At 36.1% G+C, this 25982-nt stretch overlaps 2 protein-coding genes across 2 annotated transcripts; both read left to right on the forward strand.

The window, feature by feature from the left end:
• The first annotated feature begins 3756 nt into the window (after nucleotides 1-3756).
• On the forward strand, nucleotides 3757-22533 carry LOC128228162 (sorting nexin-2-like). The gene is made up of 12 exons (XM_052939317.1): nucleotides 3757-3847; nucleotides 7431-7563; nucleotides 7850-8115; nucleotides 8312-8410; nucleotides 8688-8829; nucleotides 10152-10230; nucleotides 10918-11110; nucleotides 15943-16036; nucleotides 16932-17137; nucleotides 18714-18857; nucleotides 20217-20369; nucleotides 21284-22533. Exons 1-12 carry the CDS (start codon nucleotides 3782-3784, stop codon nucleotides 21332-21334), a joined length of 1626 nt encoding a protein of 541 aa, XP_052795277.1. The 5' UTR covers nucleotides 3757-3781; the 3' UTR covers nucleotides 21335-22533.
• Nucleotides 22534-23378: 845 nt separating this feature from the next.
• LOC128226380 (uncharacterized) lies at nucleotides 23379-25982 on the forward strand. The gene is made up of 3 exons (XM_052936257.1): nucleotides 23379-23795; nucleotides 24136-24299; nucleotides 24772-25982. The coding sequence occupies exons 1-3, from the start codon at nucleotides 23379-23381 to the stop codon at nucleotides 25934-25936; spliced, it is 1746 nt and encodes a 581-aa protein (XP_052792217.1). The 3' UTR covers nucleotides 25937-25982.

The following is a 25982-nucleotide window of genomic DNA, read 5'->3' on the forward strand; positions in this document are numbered from 1 at the left end:
ATAAGTTGTTCTCGTTCACTTACTTTCAAATTGTAAACACCATTTTGAATTATTTGGTGTCATGTCTAATGAATTGGATACTGAGCAATGATTTACAAATATTGCACAATATTCAAACCTGAATGATTTAAAAGGACACTATAAGCGCTAAACCCCTCATTGTTTTGAGCATCAACCATGTTTTTCTGACAATGTTTCAATCAACCGAGCATGTACGTGTGTATCTTCAGTGTACTTATACAGATAAAAGAACTCGTTCATACTACAACCTCTTACCCGGTATCATGTTCACCCAAGAACTACTCCCAGTCAAAGCAACTATATAGGCTTTACCTCACGAGAGTTCACATCTAACTGAACAATACCTCAACCGACATCAATGCGTTTACTGTGACATAACCACATACCTATTGGAGAACGAAGTATTATCAATTAAAGAGCTCAAGGACCTCTGCCATCTAACGCTTTGTCCAAAACGTCAAAAATCGTCCCGTTTTCTCCCCAATGATGCTAACTCTCTGAAGTTGTCTTCCAGACTCAAATCCCGTCGCACTATTCCAACGCCTCTGAATGACACGACCCTGATATTGCAATGTCCACTGTACAACACACTACAAGGAGCTAAAACGTTTGACCACCTGTTAAAAGTTCTACTACATTTGAGCATAATACATTAAACATGAAATATGTCTCTTTTTGCACCCTCCTTTGTCTACGTCAATAATACTACAGAATCCCCCCCCCCCCTCAAACAGTTAAGCTTTTAGGTCTCCGGTGTAATTATTATATTACAGACCGATGTACCAAAGCCCAACAGTCACTCACAAAACAAGAGGCCTATCGCCACCAGACAGCAAAAACACAAATTAAATAAACATTACAATAGCCTGATCAGTAACGTTGAAACTGTCAGTGAAAAGAGTTCACTGGGATGAAGTTCTCTGGGTGTAGTGCGCTGGGTGTAGTGCGCTGGGGTGTAGTTCTCTTGGTGTATTTCTCTGTGTGTATTCAACTGGGGTGTAGTTCCCTGGTTGTAGTGCGCTGGGGTGTAGTTCTCAGTGTGTATTTCTCTGTGTGTATTTAACTGGGGTGTAGTTCTCAGGGTGTATTTCTTTGTGTGTATTTAACTGGGGTGTTGTTCTCAGGGTGTATTTCTTTGTGTGTGTTTAACTGGGGTGTAGTTCTCAGGGTGTATTTCTTTGTGTGTGTTTAACTGGGGTGTAGTTATCTGGGTGTATTTCTCTGTGTGTATTTAACTGGGGTGTAGTTATCTGGGTGTATTTCTTTGTGTGTGTTTGACTGGGGTGTAGTTATCTGGGTGTATTTCTCTGTGTGTATTTAACTGGGGTGTAGTTCTCTGGGTGTATTTCTCTGTGTGTATTTAACTGGGGTGTAGTTCTCTGGGTGTATTTCTCTGTGTGTATTTAACTGGGGTGTAGTTCTCTGGGTGTAGTTCTCTGTATGTATTTAACTAGGGTGTAGTTCACTGGGTGTAGTTCTCTGTGTGTAGTTCTCTGTGTGCATTGTGCTGGGATGTAGTTCTGTGGGTGTTGTTCTCTGTGTGTATTTTTCTGTGTGCATTTAACTTGAGTGTAGTTCTCTGGGTGTAGTTCTATGTGTGTATTGCACTGGGTGTAGTTCTCTGGGTGAAGTTCTCTGTGTGAATGTCTCTGTGTGTATTTAACTCAGTGGGGTGTAGTTCTCTGGGTGTAGTTCTCTGTATGTATTGCGCTTGGGTGTATATCTCTGGGTGTAGTTCTCTGTATGTATTGCACTGGGGTGTAGTTCTCTGGGTGTAGTTCTCTGTGTGTTTTTCTTTGTGTGTATTTAACTTAGTGGGGTGTAGTTCTCTGTATGTATTGCGCTAGGGTGTAGTTCTCTGGGTGTAGTTCTCTGTGTGTATTGCACTGGGGTGTAGTTCTCTGGGTGTAGTTCTCTGTGTGTAGTTCTCTGTGCACAGTGCTCTGGGTGTATTTAACTGGGATGTAGTTCTCTGGGTGTTGTTCTTTTTGTGTATTACACAGGGGTGTAGTTCTCTGGGTGTTGTTTTCTGTGTGTAATTCTCTGGGTATAGTTATCTGGATGTAATTCTATGTGTGAAGTTCTCTGTGCGTAGTTCTCTGTGTGTAGTTTTCTGGGTGTTGTTATCCGGTGTACTACTAGTTTTTCACTATGTGTAGTTCTCTGCGTTTAGTTCCGTTGGTGTAGTTCTCTGGGTGCAGTTCCCTATGTTTATTTCACTGGGTGTAGTTTTGTGGGTGTAGTTCACTGTGTGTATTTCTGTGGGTGAAGTTCACTTGGTGTAGTTCTCTGGGTGTAGTTCTCTGCGTGTATTTCTCTAGGTGTTTTTTCACTGGATGAAGTTTTCTGAGTGTATTCTCTATGTGTAGTTCACTGTGTGTAGTTCTATGTGTGTAATACACTGGTGTGTAGTTCTCTGGGTGTAGTTCTCTGTGTGTAATTCACTGGGTGTAGTTCACTTGGGTGTAGTGATATGTGAGAAGTACACTGGGGTGTAGTTCTCTAAGTATAGTACATTGGAGTGTAGATCTCTGGGTGTAGTGCACTTGAGTGTAGTTCCTTAAATGAAGTTCTCTAGGTGTAGTTCACTTTATGTAGTGCTTAGGGTAAAGTTGACTAAGGTGAAGTTTTCTATGTGTAGTGCGCTGGGATGTTATTCTCTGAATGTAGTACACTGTGTTGTAGTTCTCAGAATGTAGTTCACTGAGGTGTAGTTTCGTTGGGTGTAGTTATCTGGGTGTTATTAACTGGGATGTAGTTCTCTGTAATTAGTACTTCGGTGTAGTTCACTGAGGGGCGGGGTGAACCCGTTTTACGTGACCACAACCCCACACTTGTCCCAACATCAATAAATAAGAGCAATTTAAACGCGTAACATTTTCTTGAGAGGCAGCATTCTCTTGAAGAAAATGATGTAATAACAAAATAATTATAATTACAAGCTTTTACATTAACGCTATGATCTCAACGACAAGACACACACATTACCTAAAACGGGTCGCACGTTAGCAGCAGCAGCAGCAGTTCTTACTCCTCCAGGTATGATACCGTGACTGCTGTTTTCATTATTTAGATATTTCAGTCGTGCTTCCGTTGCATCGTTCTTTCTGTACAAATGTTTTGACCTGCGTGTTTCAAAACGTTCACCACAGAAAAGATTTGCTTCAACAACTGAAATACAAAACATACAGTCGAAGACAAAGTGGACAAGTATCGTTTCAATTATTGTATTCAGTTTAACTCACACCACGCCGGCCTAGGGTCAGCGTAAACAAACAAAGAACGAGAAATACATGTTGTGTCAAAATAGAATGAAAGAAGAGTAAGAGATTCATCGAACGCATCCACTTACATTGTTGATGTTATTGTCGCGCGGTTCAGACAGAACAACCAGCTCAATACTATGATGATGATGATGATGATGATGATGATGATGATGATGATGAATGATGATGATGATGATGATGATGATGATGATGATGATGATGATGATGATGATGATGATGATGATAATGATAATGATGATGATGATGATGGTGGTGGTGGTCGTGGTGGTGGTGGTGGTGGAGTGGTGATGATGTGATGATGACTTGTGGTGATACTTGTGGTGGTGGTGAAGGTGCTGAGCTGCTGCTGTTGCTACTGCTCTTTTTATTACGATTCTGATGAAGACGATGACGATCAATGATGATAACAGATATGTTCGGTAAGGTTGTTTCAATTCGATATGTGAAAACTGCTTGGTCACGTGACAGTAAAAATGTCCGACGACAGAGAACCTCCCCCGATGGATGATGATGAGGATATTTTCGGCGAAACTGAACCTGTATGTCTTCTTTTCACTAAAATACAAACAGCACAGTATCATTTCTATATTTTCACCATTTTCCAGTTTTCAATTTTGCTTGCTTTATTCGAATAAATCAGATATTCAGATTTATTGAAGTGGGTGGAGAAAAGTCAGAAGGAAAATATTGCATTGCGATATAATTCGTGAGTGATATTTCTTCTTTGTTCTTTTTAAAACTACATGATGGGTTTGAGATTTAGTATTTTGTATAAGGTTTCCTTTTTTGAAAGTGTAAGATTGTGCTTTCGAATTAACTATTTGGCATTGACCAGGGGACACACCCCTTTTACAAATCAGATGTTTTGTTCTGACTTTTTCGGACATACAGTGAACTCGACAGTTCCGGGTCAGTAAAGAAATAAACAAAGCGTGTCTGTTGGAAAGGAAACAATAGAAAATTAAAACTACATAAATTGATGAACAAATACTTAATCTGGACTGTGATGCTATGAAACACTTGTGTTTCTTTGTTGAAATGATTCATCAGTGTCTGCAACTGGAAGCTGTAAATATGACAGTTTCGGGTCGGACTCGTCACTTCCGGGTCACGTTAAAAATACACATTTCTGAAGGCAGGGGTAATCTCAAACAATTTTTATAATCAGCTGTGAGTAGGATTATTGGTCTCAGTAATTAGCAACACTACAGTTGTTAAAGGAACGGGTCATTTATTTAACATTTTCTTTGAAATTTAAAATTATAACACATTTATTATTAAACTACTGAAAAACAACAAAATATAACTGAATAAACGAACACATTATTCTCTTTACATTTCTCAGTAACTTTTCAAAGATAAATAAAAATAACTTGATGAACAACATCTTAAACTAGATACTATTTGCACTTGTTAGTCTAGTATGAGATTACAGTATGCATTTAAAATAACCACTGCATTCCATACATTTAAACTCATTATGGCACAAATTAGTATGCAAAACGATTGAAATTGTATAAATTAGCACTTTTTAACAGTGGTGTATCATCACAAGCAATAAATCAATAGTAAACAGCTGTCAAAACCTATTTTGCAATGCGTTTACAATTTTGAGAATGTCCCTGATGCTGACCCGAAACTGTCACAGGCTAGCTAGGTCAAGGTATTTGCTGCATTTGTCAAAACAAGTTTGACGATGCTAATTAAATTTATGACTCTTATTCAAAAGGAAATTACCTAAATAATAACATGTAAATTATACCTGGATTCCTTAAATTACCAGGACAAACATCGGTTTTTGTTGCGCCTTGTAAACAAAAATATCGCGCATACGGTTTATTTTTGGAACGCTCCAGTCACGCGTATCGTGATGACGACTTCCGGTTTCAAATGAAAACATCCGAAATTAAAGTGAAATTAGCGAACTGATTGGGAAATATGACTATATATTCAAATGATAAAAAACCTGTATTGTTTTTGAATTATAAACATTTTGTTCTCAATATGACCCGGAACTGTCGATGACCCGGAACTGTCAAGTTCACTGTATAAGCCATGGTTTTGAAATTGCGGAATATTGGTGAAACATAAAGATGTAATCAAGAACCTCAATCCTAAAGGTCGCTCAGCAAGTATTGGGAGTAGTTTAATCGGAGATAATTTGTGGGCTACATGAATTTCTGTCAGCTCTGCTAATAATTGGATCAATCATGTATGTATTTGTGATAAGCAATATATATTGTTTAACCTGTTATGGACTTATTTAAATTTATGTTAATTAACAATTAAGATATGTTTGAATAGCTAAGATAATCAAAGAAATCCATTATTCTACATACAGTGCACTCAATAAGTTAGACCCACTTTCCTCTCTCACTCTGAGGGATAAAGCTGATGATGGCCGGATTCCTACAAGGGGAAAACTGTTTCTCTCGCTGAAAACCCCAGCGGTTTCTTTTACCATGGAGTTTAATATGACAGTAGCGTTAGAAAGTGACATGATAACCATCAGACTAACGCGACCAGCTGCTTTGTTTCGCTAAAATGAACAGTCGATGCCTTCTTATTGGCAGACGCTTGTAATCAGTCTGAACACGCGGTAGAAATATATAATGCAAATATTTTGGGGTATTGTTCGCCTTATTATTTTTTTCATGTCTGAAATAAAACCTACTTTTTTATTACGATCTAACTTTGTGTATATTCATGCTAAATGGCAGGTTTCAATACTTGTTTCATTGTTTATTCGTTTCATGTTATAAAAATATAAAACATAACAAATTATTTAAAATTTGTAGCTGGATGGCTCTGTAAAGTACCCTTTATGACAATTTGTAAGATACTGTCTTCCTAACAGATTATCGTAACCTGTCGAGAATAAAATGTTCAGTAATGCAAAAACCTTGTAGTGTACGGGTTTGGTCTCAAAATGTCAACACCTACAGAAAAGAATAAAGAACGTGGCTAAGTGTGAAAAAACAAGACCATTATCGCAACAGTTTGTAGTATTGGTATGTTCAACAGCTTTAAAGGCAGTGCGAGTTTGACAGTGCACAGCTTTTCTTCTTTATAGCATGTTTAATTATTGTTATATTCAAAATAATATTGAATTATTTTATTAATTTTAATCGTACAATTTTATTTTATTTAATTATAAACGTCTTACGATATACCATATCACGATCTTCAACTGCCATTTTAACCCGTATATACTCAATCAATATGACGCAAGTAACATCCCTTTCTACATAAATCTAAACAAACGCTCAGCCTGAAATCAACCTTAGAAAAAAGTTCAAAAGCTTGTTACTGGTTATAAGACGCAGGGATTTTTTACATCGAAATCTGAGTGAAAAAAGTGCCTCTAATACCCAGTCATTTACGGTACATTAATTTATCCACAGTTATCAATGGTTATTTATTGCGCATCATGTAAGTCCCATCAACTGCAATCCGAACTAACACCTGTGAGAGTTGAACTTATTTACACAATCATGTCATGTATTGAAATGTGTCGTATGTGTGGGCTGCAGATCAAATGGTACACTGTGTGACAAAAGAGTGCGAGCAGTGTAGAGATTAAAGAGATTAAATACGCCTTTAATGTATTGGGATACTAAAAAGAAGTGTGGTTTGTCCAATGAAAAATTTAATCGGTCAGTCATATACCGCATGATCTCATTTTACTCTAGGCTGGTCAACCAACTACTGTATTTACGTCTAGGCTGGTCAGAAAATAATAATCAACATTTGTCATCAGAGAACCTTCAAATCATGGCAGAAATATTTGATTTCATTAATAATATGAATGAACCCTTGAGTGTACGAACATAAGGTATGCAAAATATAAAAAAGAAAATGATTTTTTTTATGTGTGTCCAAATTATAAATGTCCAAACTATTAGGGGTTTTTTTGGTGGGGGAGGGGTCTGCTTTCGCCCCGACCAATTGAAGTTTCAAACTTTTAGCCCTATATATATAGACATAGAAGGATGTTATTGTACCCAATTAATGGTTTATAAATGGTTTATTTGTCCATGATTCAGTGTACCAGTTGCTGAGATTTTCAGATCTATTCAATATTATTATTGATGATCATTATGTGTATTATTAATGACACAGAAACTAGAGACACTACCAGATTCACACCCAGTCGGTGAGACAGAGGCCGAGAAATCAAAACCTGAAGAGAAGACTCGCATTCCAGTTGATATCAGTATAGACAGTGACAAAGATGACGAGGATTTATTCGCAGGTAAACCTCTCTTCAGTTTGTACTATATATATATACCATTTTATGGCTTATTGAACAGTAAAACAACAAGTTTGTCTTTGTGAAATCCAGAGAACACTAAGGACCAGCTTTGTCTTAACCCTAATGAAAGGCTTAAGAGTTTTTAATACTTCAATGAGTCATAAGTAAATAAGTCTTACCATTGCATGGCCAACTACATAAATGCAGGGCTACAGTACATTTTTGTTATCAAAACTGAAACACTTCTTCTTCTGCTTTACAATACTTATAAATGTTTATTAATAAGGGGGAGGTACAGAAGTGAAGTTGGACTCTGACAATGATGATTCACCTGAAGCAGAAGCTGATACACCTAGTGAGCCAGCCAAACAGGAGACACCAGCAGTTGTAGACCTGCACGATGAGGAGGACACAGAGGAGGTTCCCAAGATCCGGCCTATATCTGCAGCTGAGGAGCGTCCAAAACTGGACATCAGTGAGACCACGACCTCCGCCACCGCTCCTGTACGTGTCTCCCGTACCGTTTCAAAAGGCTCAAAAGATGAAGATAAGGTAATGGTTTATGAAAACTTCAAATGAAAGAACTTCTATATGTAATGGTGTTTATTTAGATCATACTGTTCATTCAGTTAACCCTGCTCCTACCTTATAAAGTTCATACATAAGTAACATTTTGATAAAATATTTAATAACAAGCCATTTTGCAAAGTGATTATGCTTTTTCATCTCATGCCACGTTCTACCACAGATAGAGGAAGATCCCTACACAATAGACATCAAGGTTGTGGAACCACACAAGGTTGGAGATGGCATGGGCGCCTATGTTGTCTACAAAGTTATCACAAATGTAAGTGGTTTTGTATGTGTTCACAGGATTTGTTAAAACTTTGTGTTTAAGCCAACATTTATCAATATCAAATGATAGTTATGTAATTTGAAAATATTTACAGTACACATTTTACAAGAAATAGGAAGTACTATTGGATGTACTAATCCTGTCAAAGAATTGGACAAGATTTGTTTTGGCACTCAAAGTATTAAATGTTAAATGTTAAAAGTATTAAATATTGATATATCTGATATAGTAAACAAAATTATCAGTGTTGATGTAAATCTGATTGTAGACTACCATTCCTGCATTCCGTAAATCGGAGCTGATTGTTGTTCGGCGATTCAGTGATTTCCTCGGTCTGTACGAGAAGTTGCGGGAGAAACATGCCCACTATGGTCGCATCGTACCCCCAGCTCCAGAAAAGAGTCTTGTTGGTAGGTTAATACTCATTTATTTGATGAAATCTCACAGCTTATGGAATCATGCTCGAGTTCTTTCCTGAGAAGAAACAAGTACTGGTGTCAATTTTAAGAGGCCATGATAAAGCATCCCTGGTGAGGATCAAACCCATTACCTCTTGGGTGAAATCCTGGGATCTATACGGTTACCACTAGATCAACCACATGGTTGAGAGGCGGTCACCTAAACCACTTGACCACTCTTACCCTTACCCTCGTGGGGATTGAACCCACAATATCTTGGGTGAGATGCAGAGAACTTTACCACTAAACCCACTGTACGAAATTCAGATTTCATGGAACAAGCCCACAAATTCTGTCAAACACTGTTATCTCCCTAGTCATATATTAGAAACAGGATTTTACATCATTTTATTCACAAGAGTACATAAAAAGCATTCCATCTTAATCGTCACTTTTGAGGGCTTTGACACCTATTTCCCTCGTTTAGAACCAGGGAAAAAACTCAGCCTTACCAAGGACATTTCAAAAACAACAATGTCACTGGTACCCACATCATATGAATGAATCAACACAAAATATAAGGGGAACCAGTATGGACAATTGTAATATTGCCACGATTCATTGACCAATCAGAGTGCCTTAGAACCGACCAGACAGACAACGATAATGAATACTTTTGATAGTATGCAACACTAGTGTTAAATTTATCACTCAATGAAAATGAAGAATTGCGCTGATCATGCTTCTTTCGTTTCAAATGCACAGGTCAAGCAAGGGATGATAAATTCCATTTTTATTATGGAACTGCTAGTTTTGTTTACAAAATGTCAACAAGCATGTTTGGCTTGTTAAATAGGCTTTATACAAGCCAGAAGGATTTTTAACTAGTGTTTACCTATGTTAACCCTAACCCATCAAGCTTTTTTTTTTGGTCACATCTCCGTCTTAAAATAGAGATTCTTGTAACATTTGCTGGGTTTGTGCCAATTTCGTACACTATAGATCACTTTCACCCGACAGATTTTGAAAAATAATAATAATGTTCCTTTATTTCATTGACCTTTAAATATAAATGCTTTCGCATCATAAATGCCTATTTGCAATACATTTTGGATGATATATTGCTACTTGCTTGATGTTATTTACCGTTTCTGCATTAGCTGTTGCTTTATTTTGTAAATGACCACTGTTACAGGAATGACAAAAGTTCTGATATCAGATTCCGGATCTCAGAAGTTTCTTGAAAGACGACGAGCCTCGTTGGAAAGGTTGTATTCACGTTCGTTTAGCCTAGTTGCCCAGTTATTTGCTTACTAACTTCTTCATTGTTCCAGGCATGACAAAAGTTAAGATGTCAAAAGAGGAGGCTGGTTCAGCAGATTTTCTAGAACGTAGAAGGGCAGCATTGGAAAGGTGCAGTCTACTAACAACCTATTATATACCATTTCTCAGTTTGTTTTGATTGTTTGATTTCTTGGTTTACATAAGCATGTTGTTTTTATTGTTAGGATTAGCTCTGACACACAGAATATCTTGTATATTAGTCAGTTTGATGGTGACCCATAATCACCCTATCATGGTTTGTCTATCCAAATATTTTACGTGGTTAAACCATCAAAAACATTAAAAAAAAAATAACCCTATTATTAACTGTGATATCCAGTTTCATTTTTATTTTTTTATTTTTAATAATCGTAATGCATGTTTACGTGTTAGTAAAGAAATTATTCGAAGGTTTATTTTTTGAAAAATAAATTGAGGAATTGTCATATAGCCTGGGTTTCCATGTTGTCAGCATCATCATGCATAAACTTTAACGTTTGTCATATATCAAAATATATATCAAAAACTGTTTATTAAGTTATTTGATTGAAGCTTGGTACCCATGACTTTGATAATTGTCAAATAATGTCCCTTGTTTGATTCAGAAACAACCCATAAGCATTAGGGTTATTAATAGTAATTGCTGAAACTTGGACTTTGTTAAATTTTGCCCCTCTTATGACTGACACAGACATGTGTTGGGGTTTGCTCTGTTGCACTTATTTTTTTTAACATGTTATGATGAGAACATTGTAAGTTTGATCGCTGTATATGCAGGTATTTGAACCGAACAGCAAGTCACTCTCTGCTGAGGATGGACCCTGACTTCCGTGACTTCCTGGAACGAGACGGGGAGCTGCCTAAGGCTACCAACACCTCCGCTCTGAGCGGAGCTGGGGTGAAACGCCTCCTCAACAAGATTGGCGACTCTGTGGAGAAAATCACCTTCAAGATGGATGAGTCAGATGAGGTACATATCCTTGTTTCACCTTGGAGAAGCACAGTCCCTGGTTTTGTTTAAACCTGTCCTCCTTTAAGATAACCTGTTCTCAGAGTGAGCTATTGTGATAGGGTGATTGTCAAGTTTCGTCAAGAACCGTGCTACTTTTCACCACATGCCTTTATAAGACCAAACAAAATTATATGTATGGTTACGGAGACCCAACGGACCCTAAATTTAACTGCCGACTCTTTTTTTGTAATGCTGAAATAATTTTCAGTTCTGAATAGATACCAGTTACAGGTATGAATTTGGGTGGTACAAAAACAGTAATAACAAATCAACCAGAGAAGTTCGTATTTTCTCGTTGAACTGACAGGGATGTGATTTGTCCGTGGATCTAATGGCCCCAGAGACCCCCCCCCTCAAAAAAAAAAACTGAAAAAAAAAGTTTGGTTGCTTAAGTTAATATTCCAGTTTGCTTCAAATTAAAAGTCAGGAGAGCCCTCAAAAGAGCTGCTAAAAAGCCATTTTGTCTTCTACAGTAGTGCACTTTTGATCCAAAGAGCGCTCCTTAATCCCATGGCCGAAAATGTTTCAGCCCTCCAGCTGCCAGGTTAATCACATCCCTGACTGAAGAAAACAACAATATGGCAGCCTTCATGATGGCTTTTAGCTGTAGTTTCATCAAAAGGTCTCCATCTGCAAACTTCCAAAGGAAATGGGATCAAATTCCCAAATTGGACATTTCAAGAGTTGTTTCTCAACTTAGAAGCATAACGTCATCTTTTAAAGCATTGTTGTCAACGTATTAATGGCTTTATTATGTCGATATGTGGGAAATAGTGCAAAAATCACTCACCCTGCAGCAATATTACAAATCATGTTTAATAGCTTCCTACAGAGTGCAAGTAAAAGCCATAAGGTATATAAGCAGTGTTTAGAATTCAACATCTACAGCCAGAAGACAAAAACAATTTACCAACCTTATTTTTTCAGGCATGTCACATGAACCATACATATTATTTTATTTGACCTTATAGAAAACTCTGAAAATCTTTTCCTCAGAAACAATGTGCCCAAAATCACAGAAATGTTCCCATGTTGATTCGTAAAAAAGACATGGCCACCAGGGGGTGGGCTACTTATCATAACATGTTAATGTCTATATGGAAAACTTTTCAATATTTTCTTCTGAAACTATTGGTCTGATTTCAAAATGATTTCACAGAAATGAGCCAAAGGTGACCACTGTCAAATTACTTTATACCATGTTTATTCATAAAAAACATGGGGTTGCCAGGGGTGGGGCCACTATATGTAAGGAAAACATTAGAAATCTTTTGGTCAGCAACCATTGACCCGATTTTAAAAATTATTGCAGAGAAATGTTCATTAGGCAACCATATATCCAATTCCTTCACCCCATTGTGATTCATAAAAACATGGCGGCTAGGGGCAGGGCTAGTTTTCACTATATGTCTATAACGAAATCTTTGAAAGTATTCTTTTCAGTAACCATTGGCCCGATTTTTAAAATATTTACACAGAAATGTTTTTTTATTTGTGACCCTTTTATCAAAACTTTTTTTAAGCTCACCTGAGCACTAAATGATCGGCGTGAGCTATTGTGATATGGTGATTGTCCATTGTCATCCGTCATCCGTCGTCAATATTTTTTTTTTTTAAAAACCCTAAACACTGGGACAATTTCAACCAAACATTCCACGATTGACCCGTGGGAGGTCCTCTTCCAGGGTTCATCAATAAAAGTGGGTCCATGAAGAACTATGGTTGCCATTGCAGCCAAAAGGAAAAACTTTTGAAAATCTTCTCTTTAGAAACCAATTTCAAAATATTTTCACAGAAATGTTCCTTATGTGACCCTTTTATCAAAATGACATATTATAAATGGGAGGCATCTTGAATGTCAGCCGATCAATAACTTCAGAACCCTTTGTCAAATCAGGTGAGCAATATAAGGTCATCTTGGCCCTCTTGATGTAATTTATGTTTGTCTTTGCTCTTCTTTTTCTTAAAATTGTATTTGTGTTTGTCCGAAAATCCATGTATTTACTTTTTGTTTGTCTTTTATTTGTTTTGTGTTTTGTCTTTTTCCCCATGTTAACTTAGTCATACCTTTGATTTGTTACCTGCATGTGTTAAGAAGAATTGTGAAAGTCAAGGTACCAATCCATTGGTACTTTAAACTCATTCATGATAATAACTGTAACTAAAAGTTTGTTCTTACTTCAACTACATAATTTTAATGATGAAAATAATGATTGAAGATAATGGTGAAAATCATAAATATTATTTTGCTACCGTAAATGTGTTACAACATAAGCTGACAGTATTGTCTGTTTGCTGTCCGGCAGTGGTTCAGTGCGTATGCTCTCTCATATTTTTGCACAACTCTTCCGACCTGGGACTGTGAACAGTGGGACTATGACATGCAGGTAACTGGAGCCTCGTCCTGGGTGTGTCGCATGGGTCGCTTCACTCACACCTGATACGAGCAATTAGCTGCAAGCAAAACATGAACACTGGTTTACAACCTGTGGGATAAAAGCTACTTTTACCAAGTTTTACCGATTTTAAAAACTGTCTTTTATCAGGTGTGTTGAAGCAAGTGTTGTGAACAAAAATGTGCTTTTGTCAATGTGTTGTCATGTCACTAGATACCTAGACTGGTCTCTAAATGAGCATGAAGTTTTGAATTGATGAAATGAACAACTTTGAAAAAAAAACCCATTACATGTGAGAAAGTTAGAAATTATTTTTGCTGTATAGTACTATTGAAACCATTGAGGGTGTATATCTTATACAGCCTCAGCTACTAACAGTTTAACAAATATGTCTCTCCAAGTACATGTACCTGTTGCCTTTCCAAGAGTGCCTCAAGTTTTCACCATTACTCATCTATAGTTAGGTCTGGTGGATTTTTCAAATGATTTGTGGATGATGAATGAATATTTGTTTTGCAAAAGCTAGTTTGTGTTGTTTAATATACAGAGATGATTAGGTAAAGGCACTCTCACAAATTGACAGTTTTGAATTTTCTTTTAGTTTTTGTCTCAGACTCAGCTGATGTTGGCATCATTACCATCAACTGAGACATTTAAGATAACTCACAATAGAACACATCTCAAATGTTCGGAAAACTGCCTAAAAACTCAGAACTGTTTTAGCTTAAAAAATAATTTTTGGAACATAAGTATGAAAAAATGTGAACTGATTTTTTGTCAGCAGTCTTATTTGACTTGATAAAATTACCTTATGATAAGATGGCGTGTCGCATGCAAGACCTGTCTGTAGGTCAAGGTCTCATGTAGTCCGATTTTGTAGAATTTTGACTGGTTTGATATCACTGCCATCAAGCTTCCACCGATTACATTCTAAGTAAAAAAACAATGTCTATAAAGAAATAGGATTTACGTATTAACTTGATAACTTTTATATTTGATTGAACAAACTTTCTTAAAACTGTTTTATTGTTGTTTCTATAAAACAGTGGCAAGCTCAACCATGTTGGCATTTCACAGGCAAAGCTCTAGTTTCTGTTGTATATCTCCACTCTTACTTGAGTTTTTCTTATCCAATCTTTAGCCAACTTTGCTACGATGTTTATGGCTGAAAAGCTTAACTGAGTTGGATCAACAGTCAAATAACATTATAAACTCTCGAGTTCTGACCCTTTAATGGGTTTATTTGTCCAAGTTTTACTATTTTCATGTTCTCCACTCTCCAACCTGACCAATACTTATTCAACATTTACCAAACATTGTTTATGGGCATTTTTTTCTACCAAGTTTGATCCACAGTCAGATCACATTATTAACTATGGAGTTATGGCCCTTATATTGTAAAGATTTGACTAAATTCATTTAGATGGCTCTCTGACATGAGCATTTGTTATCCTATCTTTACTACAATGGGTTACAATGTGTGAAGCATAATATCTCAGATAAGTTAAATTTGATCAACAGCTAGTTCTTACTTTTCACTCTGGAGTTATTGCTCTTGAATTGTCAAAATTTGACCAAATTTTCTTTGACTGTCCTGTTATTTTCAAACATTTCTCATCAAAACCATAGCAGATCACATTATTTATTCAAGAGTTATGGCACACGAAACTAGCTTAAATTCAGGAGGCAACGCAAAACAATCAGGACTATGCTACAATTATATTCCTTGACCATCCAATGTTTGGTTCGTGTGAATACCCAGCAAAACCATATTTCACATGTTTAACTTTTCTATTATGCTTTGGAATAGGTGCAATCATTAATTTCTCATGATAAATTTTACTAGTTTTAGCCTGTGTTATTAAATGGTATTGAATTTTATATGAAAATACTGTGCTCAATAATTATGGCATGTAAATTTTTCATGGGCTACTAAATTTGGTTAGACAATGATTTCTGCTCCTGACAGGCAACATTTTCTATTTGCACAATTCTGCATTTACCTGTAATAGTTGTTGCCGAAGTACTCAGCAATCTAGCTTCTTTGTTTTTAATTTTACATAACATTTTTATGAAAACCCTTTTTGCATGACACATCTAGATGAAACCTGCATTTTCTTGCACAATTTTTTATTTGAATATTTTTAACTTTTTGTGTACTGGAGATGAAAAAAAATAAATATGTAGTTGACAGTAGTCTGAACAGGTTCAGCTAAAACATGTCTTAAATATAAGAAGCATACAGGCGACATAAAAGGAGAGAAGTTATGTTGTGTAAGCTAACTGTAAACATGTCTGTAAGATAAGTACTGGTTCTCGTTTCTAAACCACCTGTCTCTCCATTACTGTATCTATGTTGTAACACAAGGTTTTACCGGTATATATGTATTTCAGTGGTTTGAGGAGAAGCAGCAGCAGGTGGACAACCTGGAAACACAGCTCAAGAAACTGCACATGGCCATGGAGAACCTTGTGGGTCACCGCCGGGGTAAGGAAATTGTTAACTTATCTTGAGTCACTACAGCAACTGGGAATGCGATGTGTACCTGGTAGTTACATGGTAGTTACTTGTTAAGTTGTTCTCAGTGTTTGCATGGAACAGTTGCATTAAGTTGTTGGTTGTCTGGTTGGCGCAGTGATTTTTGCACTTGCTTCTCACCAAGGCGACCCGGGTTCGATTCCCGGCCTGGGCGCATGTGAGTTTGGTTAGTGGTCACCAAGCCGGACAAGTGGGTTTTCTCCGGGTACTCCGGTTTCCCCCACAACACAAGACTACACTCTCGCGCAATATCGTGCAAATGAGAGTGATTAATATAAATTGCAATAGCTTGTTTCACAATCGTTGTAAAATAAAATAAGTTTAAACTAAGTAGTTGACACGCATACCATTCATATATATTTACATATTTGGACATTATTTGATAAATTGTCTGAAATTTCAAAGAAATTTAGTGAATATGGAAAATTATAAGTCTTTTAGTAGTATTGTGAGGTCATGAAAAGGGGACTATACAGGGGTTGCATATGTTGTATTACATTGCATCACCAACATCTGGTGTTGTATGTAGCTCCAAAAGAATTGTATTCGCACATGTGAAACTTCAGGTACTATATATTGGTTAGCAAGGGTTGTTGTTCCCCTGCAATTTTTTTCTTACAAGAGTTATTGAATAAGTGAAAATGGTCTTTAAAATCTGGTGTAGAATAAAGCAACAAATGTATTGCACCTACGCTCATGAAACTTCACAGGATTGTCAGTCAGCATCTCACTTCTTAAATTTACACCTTGACATTTAAACATATCTGTGTCCTGAAGATATTCTTTGATATTCATCACAACTGTGATATCTCAAGTTTGAAAAAGGTTCACCATTTGTCTGTAGAATTGAGTCTGTCTACGGCTGTATTTGCGAAGAGCGCAGCCATGCTTGGTGCTGCTGAGGAGCACACGGCATTGTCACGGGCATTGTCCCAGCTGGCCGAGACAGAGGAGAAGATTGAGGCTCTACACAAGGAACAGTCGGAGCAGGACTTCTACATCATGACAGAGCTGCTGAAGGACTACATCTGCCTCCTCGTGTCTGTCAAGGTAAGCTGGCCACAGTTATAGCTTCATGTAATCAGTTGAAGGAGACTGTAATCCAGATTGGTTCTGATCCTCAACTAATAAACAGATGGTTAAACTAAACTTTTAATTGAAATAATTTTTCAAATCTTTTGAAACATAAGGGATGTTGGCATAATGTCTCGGTTAAGTAACACCATGGGTTTAATTGATAGGTCTTTTATTTTCTCCAAATCAGGAGAGTACAACATTTTTACAATATTTACAAAATAATAAAAACATGCATTCAAAATCATAGATTATGGAAAGAGTAAAACATGCGGTAAACAAGTGCTTTTTGTAAAATATGCTAAAGAATATTAACATGAAGTTTGATGGGTATGATTAAGTGTTAATATTTCTCTTTTTTTGAACATCACTAATGTGCTCTTAGTCAAAATTGAAACTTATGACATTATATAGTGAAATGTTCAAAAAAATTATATTATTTCCAACAGGCAGCATTAACGAGATTTATCACTTAACACTAAGGTTGCATAAAGCGAAAATAAAATTTACGACATTTAATAGTGAAAAGAAAGTCCAAAGGACTCCACGCCTACTTAAACCAGCCCAATTCACTAACTCATTTATCGCAGGTTTTCATATCAGAACCTAAAGCGAAAAAGAATGGCATCTAAGAATGGGTTACCTCAAGTTTTGAGCATGTCACATTGGGGTTTTAAGTGTTTTTGTCTTTTGCAGAAACTTAAGTATTTATTATCCAATCCTCATGCAAATTGGTGACAGTGTTTGTGGGATAATGTCTTATCCCAAAAAGTTATGACCCTTTAACACAAATAGATAGTAGGTTTATATCTTGTGCAGATAATCACTTATTAATAAGTATTTATGACCAGATCATGATTGAACTTAATGCCAGTGTTTTTAATCATAATGTTTTGATTGTGGTTGATCGTGAGTTAAGTTTTTCAATTAACACCAGAGTCATACCCCTTTTTCAATATAAAAAAGCTGGCTTACTTATTGTTAAGGAGTATTATTATCAGATAAAGTTGTCATTTTTTGCGCCTTTTAAATTAAAAGTGGTATTACAATTGGCTTGATAAAGATTGGGGCTCGCAACTGGGGGCACATCAATATCCATGGAATTCTTAAGTTGCCATTATAACTCGAAATGAACTTGTTTGTAAGCATAAGGTAAATGTTTGATAATATAAATATGGAATACTTTCATCACAAAGAAAACATTTGTTCAGAAAAAACTGATAATATACTTAATGATGGAAATAGATTTAATTTATGCGTACAAGTTAGGCCGCCTCCTTTGAGAGAGAGATATTAAAACAGTAATAAATATGCCATATCTACGTTGATTTCCAAAATTCTTTCACTTATGAGTTCAGTTAGTTAACATTTTCATTTTAAAGAACTGTTAAAGTTGAGGTTGCCATCTCCTTTAATACTTAATAGTATTGGTTCAGATGTTTGTCACAGAAAATATAGCTTTTTTTATCTTTATGAACATATCACTATTAGCTTTCTATTGAATTGAACAATTTCATAAGATCTTTACTGTTAATATCTGTTCACTATGTAGGAGGTATTGCACGAGCGAGTGAAAACCTACAAGACCTGGAAAGATGCGGAGGCAACACTGACCAAAAAACGGGAGGTGAAAGCCAAACTGGAGCTTGCCCACAAGACCGATAAAATATCAGCAGCCAACCAGGAAATTACAGATGTAAGTTTGCCATACTTGAACAGGTCTTCAGCTTGTCTTTTCGAAGAATAAGAAAGGCTATACTACTCGCCCCAGTGTCGACGTCCTGTAAAGTTTAAGCGCAGGTTGGGATTTTCACTCAATACTCCAATATCCTTCATTCAATTCACTTAATACACAGTTGTTCACGATCATCACACAAATTTTGGGGCAAGTTGGCATTTTCACTAATAACTTCTATACCAATCTTTCAATTGACTTCATTCTTCACACAATTGTTGACTGCAATAATAATTAGGTAACATAAATCCATGTTATCTGAAATACAAATTATGGCCCTACTAAGATATCAACTAAGATTTCAAGATTTCAAGATTTATTTAGATCATGGGTTATTACAACCATGTGATCAGAACAATAACATTTTAACAAACAATTAATTAAATATATATATATATATATATAAACAAAGTAGACATATATTACATACAGTTTCCTATAATAGGAAATACTTAGACAAATAAGTCGTATTGTTTAAAAGGAGAATGACTATTTGACATTAGATAAAAGGGACTTACAAAATATAGCCAACTTAATAAGTTCTTTTTTGCTTTTACTGTTCATTAATTGATCTAACTTAATACAATTAGAGTTACGACAAAAGTACAATTTAATATTAAAAAAGTTTGGTTTTATTGCAACTTGGGATTTTAACTCCTATCTCAAATACCTTTCTTTCAATAAACTTCAAACGTAACAAAGTTGTTCACGGCCTTAACACAAGAAGGGACATAACTCCAAATTAACCCTAAAAACAAATTATGGCCATTGATCGACTTAAAAAGTTTGGTTAAAGTTTTAGAGCAACTTGGGATTTTAACTCATCTCAAATACCATTCATTCAATGGACTTCATACTTAACACAGTTGTTCATGGTTATCAAACAATTAGGTCACATAACTTCTTATTATCCTAAATACAATTTATGGCCCTTGATTGACTTATTTCTATGACTTTATTTATTTATTTGACAAAGTGGCGTATAGTTGAGCATGCTGTCCCAAGATCTTGTTGTCATTACGGTACATACACCATGTATTTACAACATTGTTATCTCGCTCGGTGAAAGTTTCTTACAATTTATGTATCCATTTCTGAGTGTTTTCCTTCAAGTCTACATATTGCAAAAGTTCTAAAAAAAAACAACATATGCACATACATTATATTTTTAGACTGGTATGTTATTAAGATTTTTGGTATATGTATACATGTAAGAAAAGAAATTTGTTTTTGAAATGTGCCTCTTAGTACTCAAACATGGATTACTGGATCAGTCACTGTGCATAAAACTTTAAACGATAATTGCTGTTTTTTATCCAGTGGGTACAGCGTGTGGAGAAGGGTCAGCGGGACTTTGAGACGATATCTGCAACGGTGAGAAAGGAGATTGCGCGGTTTGACAAGGCCCGAGTACAGGACTTCAAGACCAGTGTCGTACAGTACCTCCAGGTGCTCATGGAGAAACAGCAGCAGGTACAAACACTGAGCTTACTTATGAAATATTTAGATTTAAATGTCCCTGATAATGTACATGTCCCTAATAATGTACATGTCCATGATAATGTACATGTCCCTAATAATGTACATGTCCATGATAATGTACATGTCCCTGATAATGTACATGTCTTTGATAATGTACATGTCTTTGATAATGTACATGTCCCTAATAATGTACATGTCCATGATAATGTACATGTCCCTAATAATGTACATGTCTTTGATAATGTACATGTCCCTAATAATGTACATGTCCATGATAATGTACATGTCCCTAATAATGTACATGTCCATGATAATGTACATGTCCCTGATAATGTACATGTCTTTGATAATGTACATGTCTTTGATAATGTTCATGTCCCTAATAATGTACATGTCCATGATAATGTACATGTCCCTGCTTATGTACATGTCCCTGATAATGTACATGTACCTGATAATGTACATGTCTCTAATAATGTTAATGTCGGTATTAGTGTACATGTCCCTGAAAATGTTAATGTCCTTGAAATGTACATGTCCCTGAAAATGGCCATTAGTAGCTGAGAATGTCTGCTATTAATTCGTAAGACATTGAGAAAATGAGACTTTTCAATGATAGAAATTGTCTGGATGTCATTTGATACTAAACACATTTATTTATAATAAACTATTTATAGTGTATACTTAATTCTTTTAGCTTGATTTTGATCAAAGCTAAAATCTTGTAGAATAATTCTCTCTCCATTTCTTCAATCAAAAACAAATACTGATGTCCATTATTATAATTATAAGAGGGTTGTCAGATGCAAGGTAGGGTGAAAGGTGGACACCACATACCAGTAGACAGCCTCACCTATTATTCACAGAAGCCTTATATACATGTAACATGTTTTCTTTACTTTTAGATGATTAAACATTGGGAACAGTTCTTGCCAGAGGCAAAGGCGATTGCGTGAGGCGGGTGGTGACAATTCAGGAACAATTCACCAATTGGGCAGTGTTATCATCATTCCACAACTTCAGTGCTATCTTACTTGTGTGTCATATACGGCCTTAAAGTATTGTTACTTTAATAAATGTTTTAGATCATCCTGTAATATTTAACATTTTTATTGCAAAATCAAAACTGCTTGTATTAAATGTATTTTTTTTCAAGATGAATAAATTTATATTGACATTTCCACAACATACTTTTCGTAAGTCTGTAGAAAAGATTAAAAATGGTAAAAATTTCGAATTAGGACAATTATCTCACTAACTTAATAGTTGTATAGTATTTATACCTCATGATACTCGAAAACTGATATCCATCTGTGTTTATAGAACACTGATTCCTCAAGTTTAAAGATGATATATAATGATTCCGTTGATGCTCTGATGTGCAATATATTTTCCATGAATGTTATAATCATTCAGTACCTGGTCTTGTGCTCATGTAAAGGTTGTTCATCGAGATACAATCCAGAAAATTGACTCAATCTATTCTGATGTGGAAGCATCTTATTTGTTAAAAACATTGACATCCATGTATCTTGTAACTATATTTTATAGAATTTATGAGGTATTTAAAGTAACTCACTGATTTTATGACGGCAACGATTTTGCAACTTTGTTAAAATTGAGTAAATTACTTACTTGTATGAGAAACACGAATCAGCAATAGGCAGATACATGTTTGAACTTAATTTTGTAATCTTTGCCAAAAAATAAGTCAATTTTCAATAGTGTCGCTAATGGTTTTTTGAAAAATAGAGCATTTTAGGTCATATTTTTTTTGTAATTTTTAATCAATCATTAACAATTAAGCTCTAATTTAAACTGATAATGTTCTATCATTGAAACAAAATCTTATTCTCATTTCATACGAAATTATATTCTTTGATGTCTGACCTTAGATATCTATTCAACAAGAATGAGTCCCTCTAGTTCTAGCGAGGTCAGTTTGGAGTGGTAAAGAATATTGAGCATTGCTGCCTGTTATATCAAAATGTGTACAAAATATGGTTTATTTTAATTCATTATAATTTTAGTATACATGTTACTAAGAGAATACCTGTCAGTGTGTGTTGTATAACTTAGGGATCAAAGATTCACTTAAAAAATTGTTAATGATATGATACAATGATGTTTATGTACTATTAAATTGTAATGCTTACTTGTTTCTGTTTTGTTGTATTCCCAATATTGAATGAAACCTTTGGCGTCTTTTGATCAACTACATGATAACAAGACAGACAACAAGTTGATGATGGTGTTGTAAAGCCTTTGTTTATATCAAAGATTGCGTTCAACTTGCACTGCAGAGCCTGGTACCCAAAAAATGACCGATAATGCATGCTATGTTAGATATTACAGTCGACTGCCTATCAACTCGGTGACACCAGTGCAATTAACAAAGGATGCAAAGCACGGAATTATCCCGCCATACATTTCTAGGCCTTTAACGATACAAATGCACGAACGAGGGCCTGAAGTTATCTGGATCCTATAGATGATCATTGTTGTCAGTCTAGATTTCCTCCATGTAAATGCTTTTAAGAACCATTTATATTTTAAAGTTAAATCTTAACCATTGCAGAGCCATCATTTTTGCTTTAAAATAAGTCAATGACACAACCATACGTAAAGGTACTGGTTTCTTTGTTGAATATGAACTCGTGCTACAAGTAAGAACTTCACAATGGGCTTGTGCGATGCATACGGCCATATTAGCGTTTATTTGGCGTTTTTTTGTATTAATTTTATACTATGTAGTTCGTATTGTCCCGCCTTGACTACATATCATCTGTGACATTATTTCTTTGTTGGCGACTTTGGGTACAAACAGGCGACAATAGGATGCAGTCGTTTAATCAATGTGTACATGTATTGCGCCTGTTTTCGCAATATGACAGCACCAACTGTATCTGATGTATTGTCCTTTCCGATAACTTGGTTACTTCCCCTGATTTCTAAGGGAGGCTACTCCATTTCCTACTTCCGGGGAATACATTTTGCAAGATGGCCGACGTAGACAATGAGATCACTGGGGCGTGTATGAATAACAATGAGTTGACACCATTTAAGGTCGTCGATTTGAAAAGATACCTTGCGAACCGGAAATTGAATGTATCAGGTCTTAAATGCGAATTGATTGAGAGGATAAAAGGCGCATATAGACTTTCTATAACTGACAAACGCGTGCTGGAGGAGAGAGATCGGGAAGAAAGAGAGAGAAGAGCAACCGAACGCTTTATCCTCCCATGTGGCGAGGGTCTTCCACCGCCATCAACACTGAAGGCATGGAAGTCCACTATTGATCTGTTTCCTGCTGTAGAGGAAAAGGATATATACAACTACATTGTACTGAAAAGAGACTCGAAACGTCAATTGAAGGCGAGGACTTATTATGTGGACGGACATGTACAGAAAGTTGAGGTATGTCAAATAGTGAGTTTATAATAAGTCTGAGGCTGTTTTTTCTGCCATGTTTACTTCATCTAGTTATATAATTAGCTCAAGGGGACTATTTTGACTTGGACATAAAAATAATTTGGTGTGAAAAATGTACTCAACATTTTTATGTAGGCGGGGCTAGCCACAATTAAGGGGGGTGTGGTGGATGCAAGCACATGTATGTGTCGAACCACACTGACTATATACTTATCTTAATTTTAAAAAAAATAATGTATTTTGTACAATTTTCATATGTTCTATGATGTATGTTGTTTATTTATTGTCATTTAAATTAAAATATTATTTATAATTTATTCTTCAGGTCCATCTCATAAGCGAAGAGTGCAGCCACTGTTATGTTCAAGCTTCCGTGCTGCCATCATTTCCAACTGCAGACAAAAGAAAGTCACCAGAGTACCAACCCTGGATCCTTCTGTCGAAAGTGACTGGCTGCATACACTCCGCGTTCTGCAACTGTCCAGCTGGGTAAGTTGAATTAATTTGTGATAAATCAAAGTCTCTGATCTGCATTGATGAAAGGTGTCAAACCCACACACGCTAGGCTATTTTGTCAGTATTATCAAATACTTAAACTTGGGGCATTCTTCAAACTATTTCATATCTTCTTATCAAACTTGGTACACTTGTTACAAGAGACAAAAAAGCACATGTTATAACTGTCATAATTTTGGCTTTCATGGTTAGCTGAGTTTTGCTATTTTTTTCTGAATGAAAGAACAGGCGAGCTTATGTATTGATTCAATGAACTCCCTTCACCGTGTTGGTGTTTACTTATGGCACTGTTTGTGTTTTGTATGTTCATGGCCTACCAGGAAATACTAAGTGTAAAATACTGTGTATTCACCTCCATTTTCAAACTTTAATGTTTTGGAATATACATGTAAGTATAACAAGTAAAAAGGCACACATGTAAATGAATTTTTTTATTTTCATCTAGTGAAGGTGAATGCTGCAACCATATTGGTGCCCTGCTGTATGGACTTGAAGACCTGACGCGTAAAAAAACCCTTGCTCCAACATCCAAACCCTGTGCCTGGAACAACTTCAGCATGCTGTCTGCACCACGGAAACGTAAGCTGTCGCCTAGGAAATCTGAAGATCTTATGTTCTCAAAGAAGAAACTGTACAATGTGTCAGTACGTAAAGTTTCTGTAAACAAAAACCATGAACTGAACTCTATCAATGGATGCACTGTTAACATTGACAGATTTAGGCAGAAACTGGTTGGTTCGAAGTTGAATGTAGGCTGGTTAAAAAACTTTGAAATTGAAACAACTGAAAATGAACCAGATCTCCCTGTGTTACATTCTGTGCCATTCAACTACCATGATAGTGTAAACTTGAGGGACAGTTCTAGTAAGACAGTGTTTTTGGATCATTTTGACTCTTTGAAGCAAAGCGCTGAAGAAATTCAATTAACTGAAATCTTAACAAGGGGCCAAAAAAGTGGGAAATGGCAAGAGGCCAGAAAAGAACGCCTAACAGCTTCAAACTTTGGCAGCATCTGTCGTAGGAAAGAATCAACTGAACCTGACGGACTCCTGCGGCAGATGTTGTATTCCAATTTCACAAGCAAGTACACAGAATATGGAATTAAACATGAGAAGGCTGCAAAGAGAATGTATGCGAAAGCAATGCAAACTGACCACAAAGGACTAGCAGTTAAAGACAGTGGTCTAGTTGTATGTGCCGACAGACCCTACCTTGGTGCCAGTCCAGATGGGCTTGTGTTCTGTTCACATTGTACAGAAAGTGTTGGTCTGGTTGAGATTAAGTGTCCTGCCTCTAAGAAATGGAGGATGCAAACGCCTGAGGAATGCTGTGAAGACAATGATTTTTTTTGTCAGTTAGAGAATGGCAAGGTGTTACTCAAGGAAACACACAAATATTACTACCAGGTCCAAGGGCAGATGGGAATCACCGGGAGGAAATGGTGTGATTTTGTAGTTTGGACATGTGTAGGTCTTTCTATACAGAGAATTGCATTTTGTGAATCATTTTGGCTGAAAATGTTGTGTCAACTTGACAGATTTTGCCTTGAATCATACATTCCTGAACTGTACGCACAACGTGTTAAAAGGGGAATGAGTCTGTTCAATTGATTTGTACATCGTCTAGTTATGTGTTGTTTATACATGTACATTTGAA

This window comes from Mya arenaria, chromosome 3 (assembly GCF_026914265.1).
Source record: "Mya arenaria isolate MELC-2E11 chromosome 3, ASM2691426v1".
Lineage (NCBI taxonomy): Eukaryota > Metazoa > Mollusca > Bivalvia > Myida > Myidae > Mya > Mya arenaria.

Coding starts and splice junctions, on each gene's coding strand:
- LOC128228162 (XM_052939317.1), top strand. CDS start 3,782: ATGTCCGACGACAGAGAACCTCCCCCGATGGATGATGATGAGGATATT. Junction 7,564..7,849: donor TGACGAGGATTTATTCGCAG/GTAAACCTCTCT, acceptor TTTATTAATAAG/GGGGAGGTACAGAAGTGAAG. Junction 8,830..10,151: donor TCCAGAAAAGAGTCTTGTTG/GTAGGTTAATAC, acceptor TCATTGTTCCAG/GCATGACAAAAGTTAAGATG.
- LOC128226380 (XM_052936257.1), top strand. CDS start 23,379: ATGGCCGACGTAGACAATGAGATCACTGGGGCGTGTATGAATAACAAT. Junction 23,796..24,135: donor GACATGTACAGAAAGTTGAG/GTATGTCAAATA, acceptor TTTATTCTTCAG/GTCCATCTCATAAGCGAAGA. Junction 24,300..24,771: donor TTCTGCAACTGTCCAGCTGG/GTAAGTTGAATT, acceptor ATTTTCATCTAG/TGAAGGTGAATGCTGCAACC.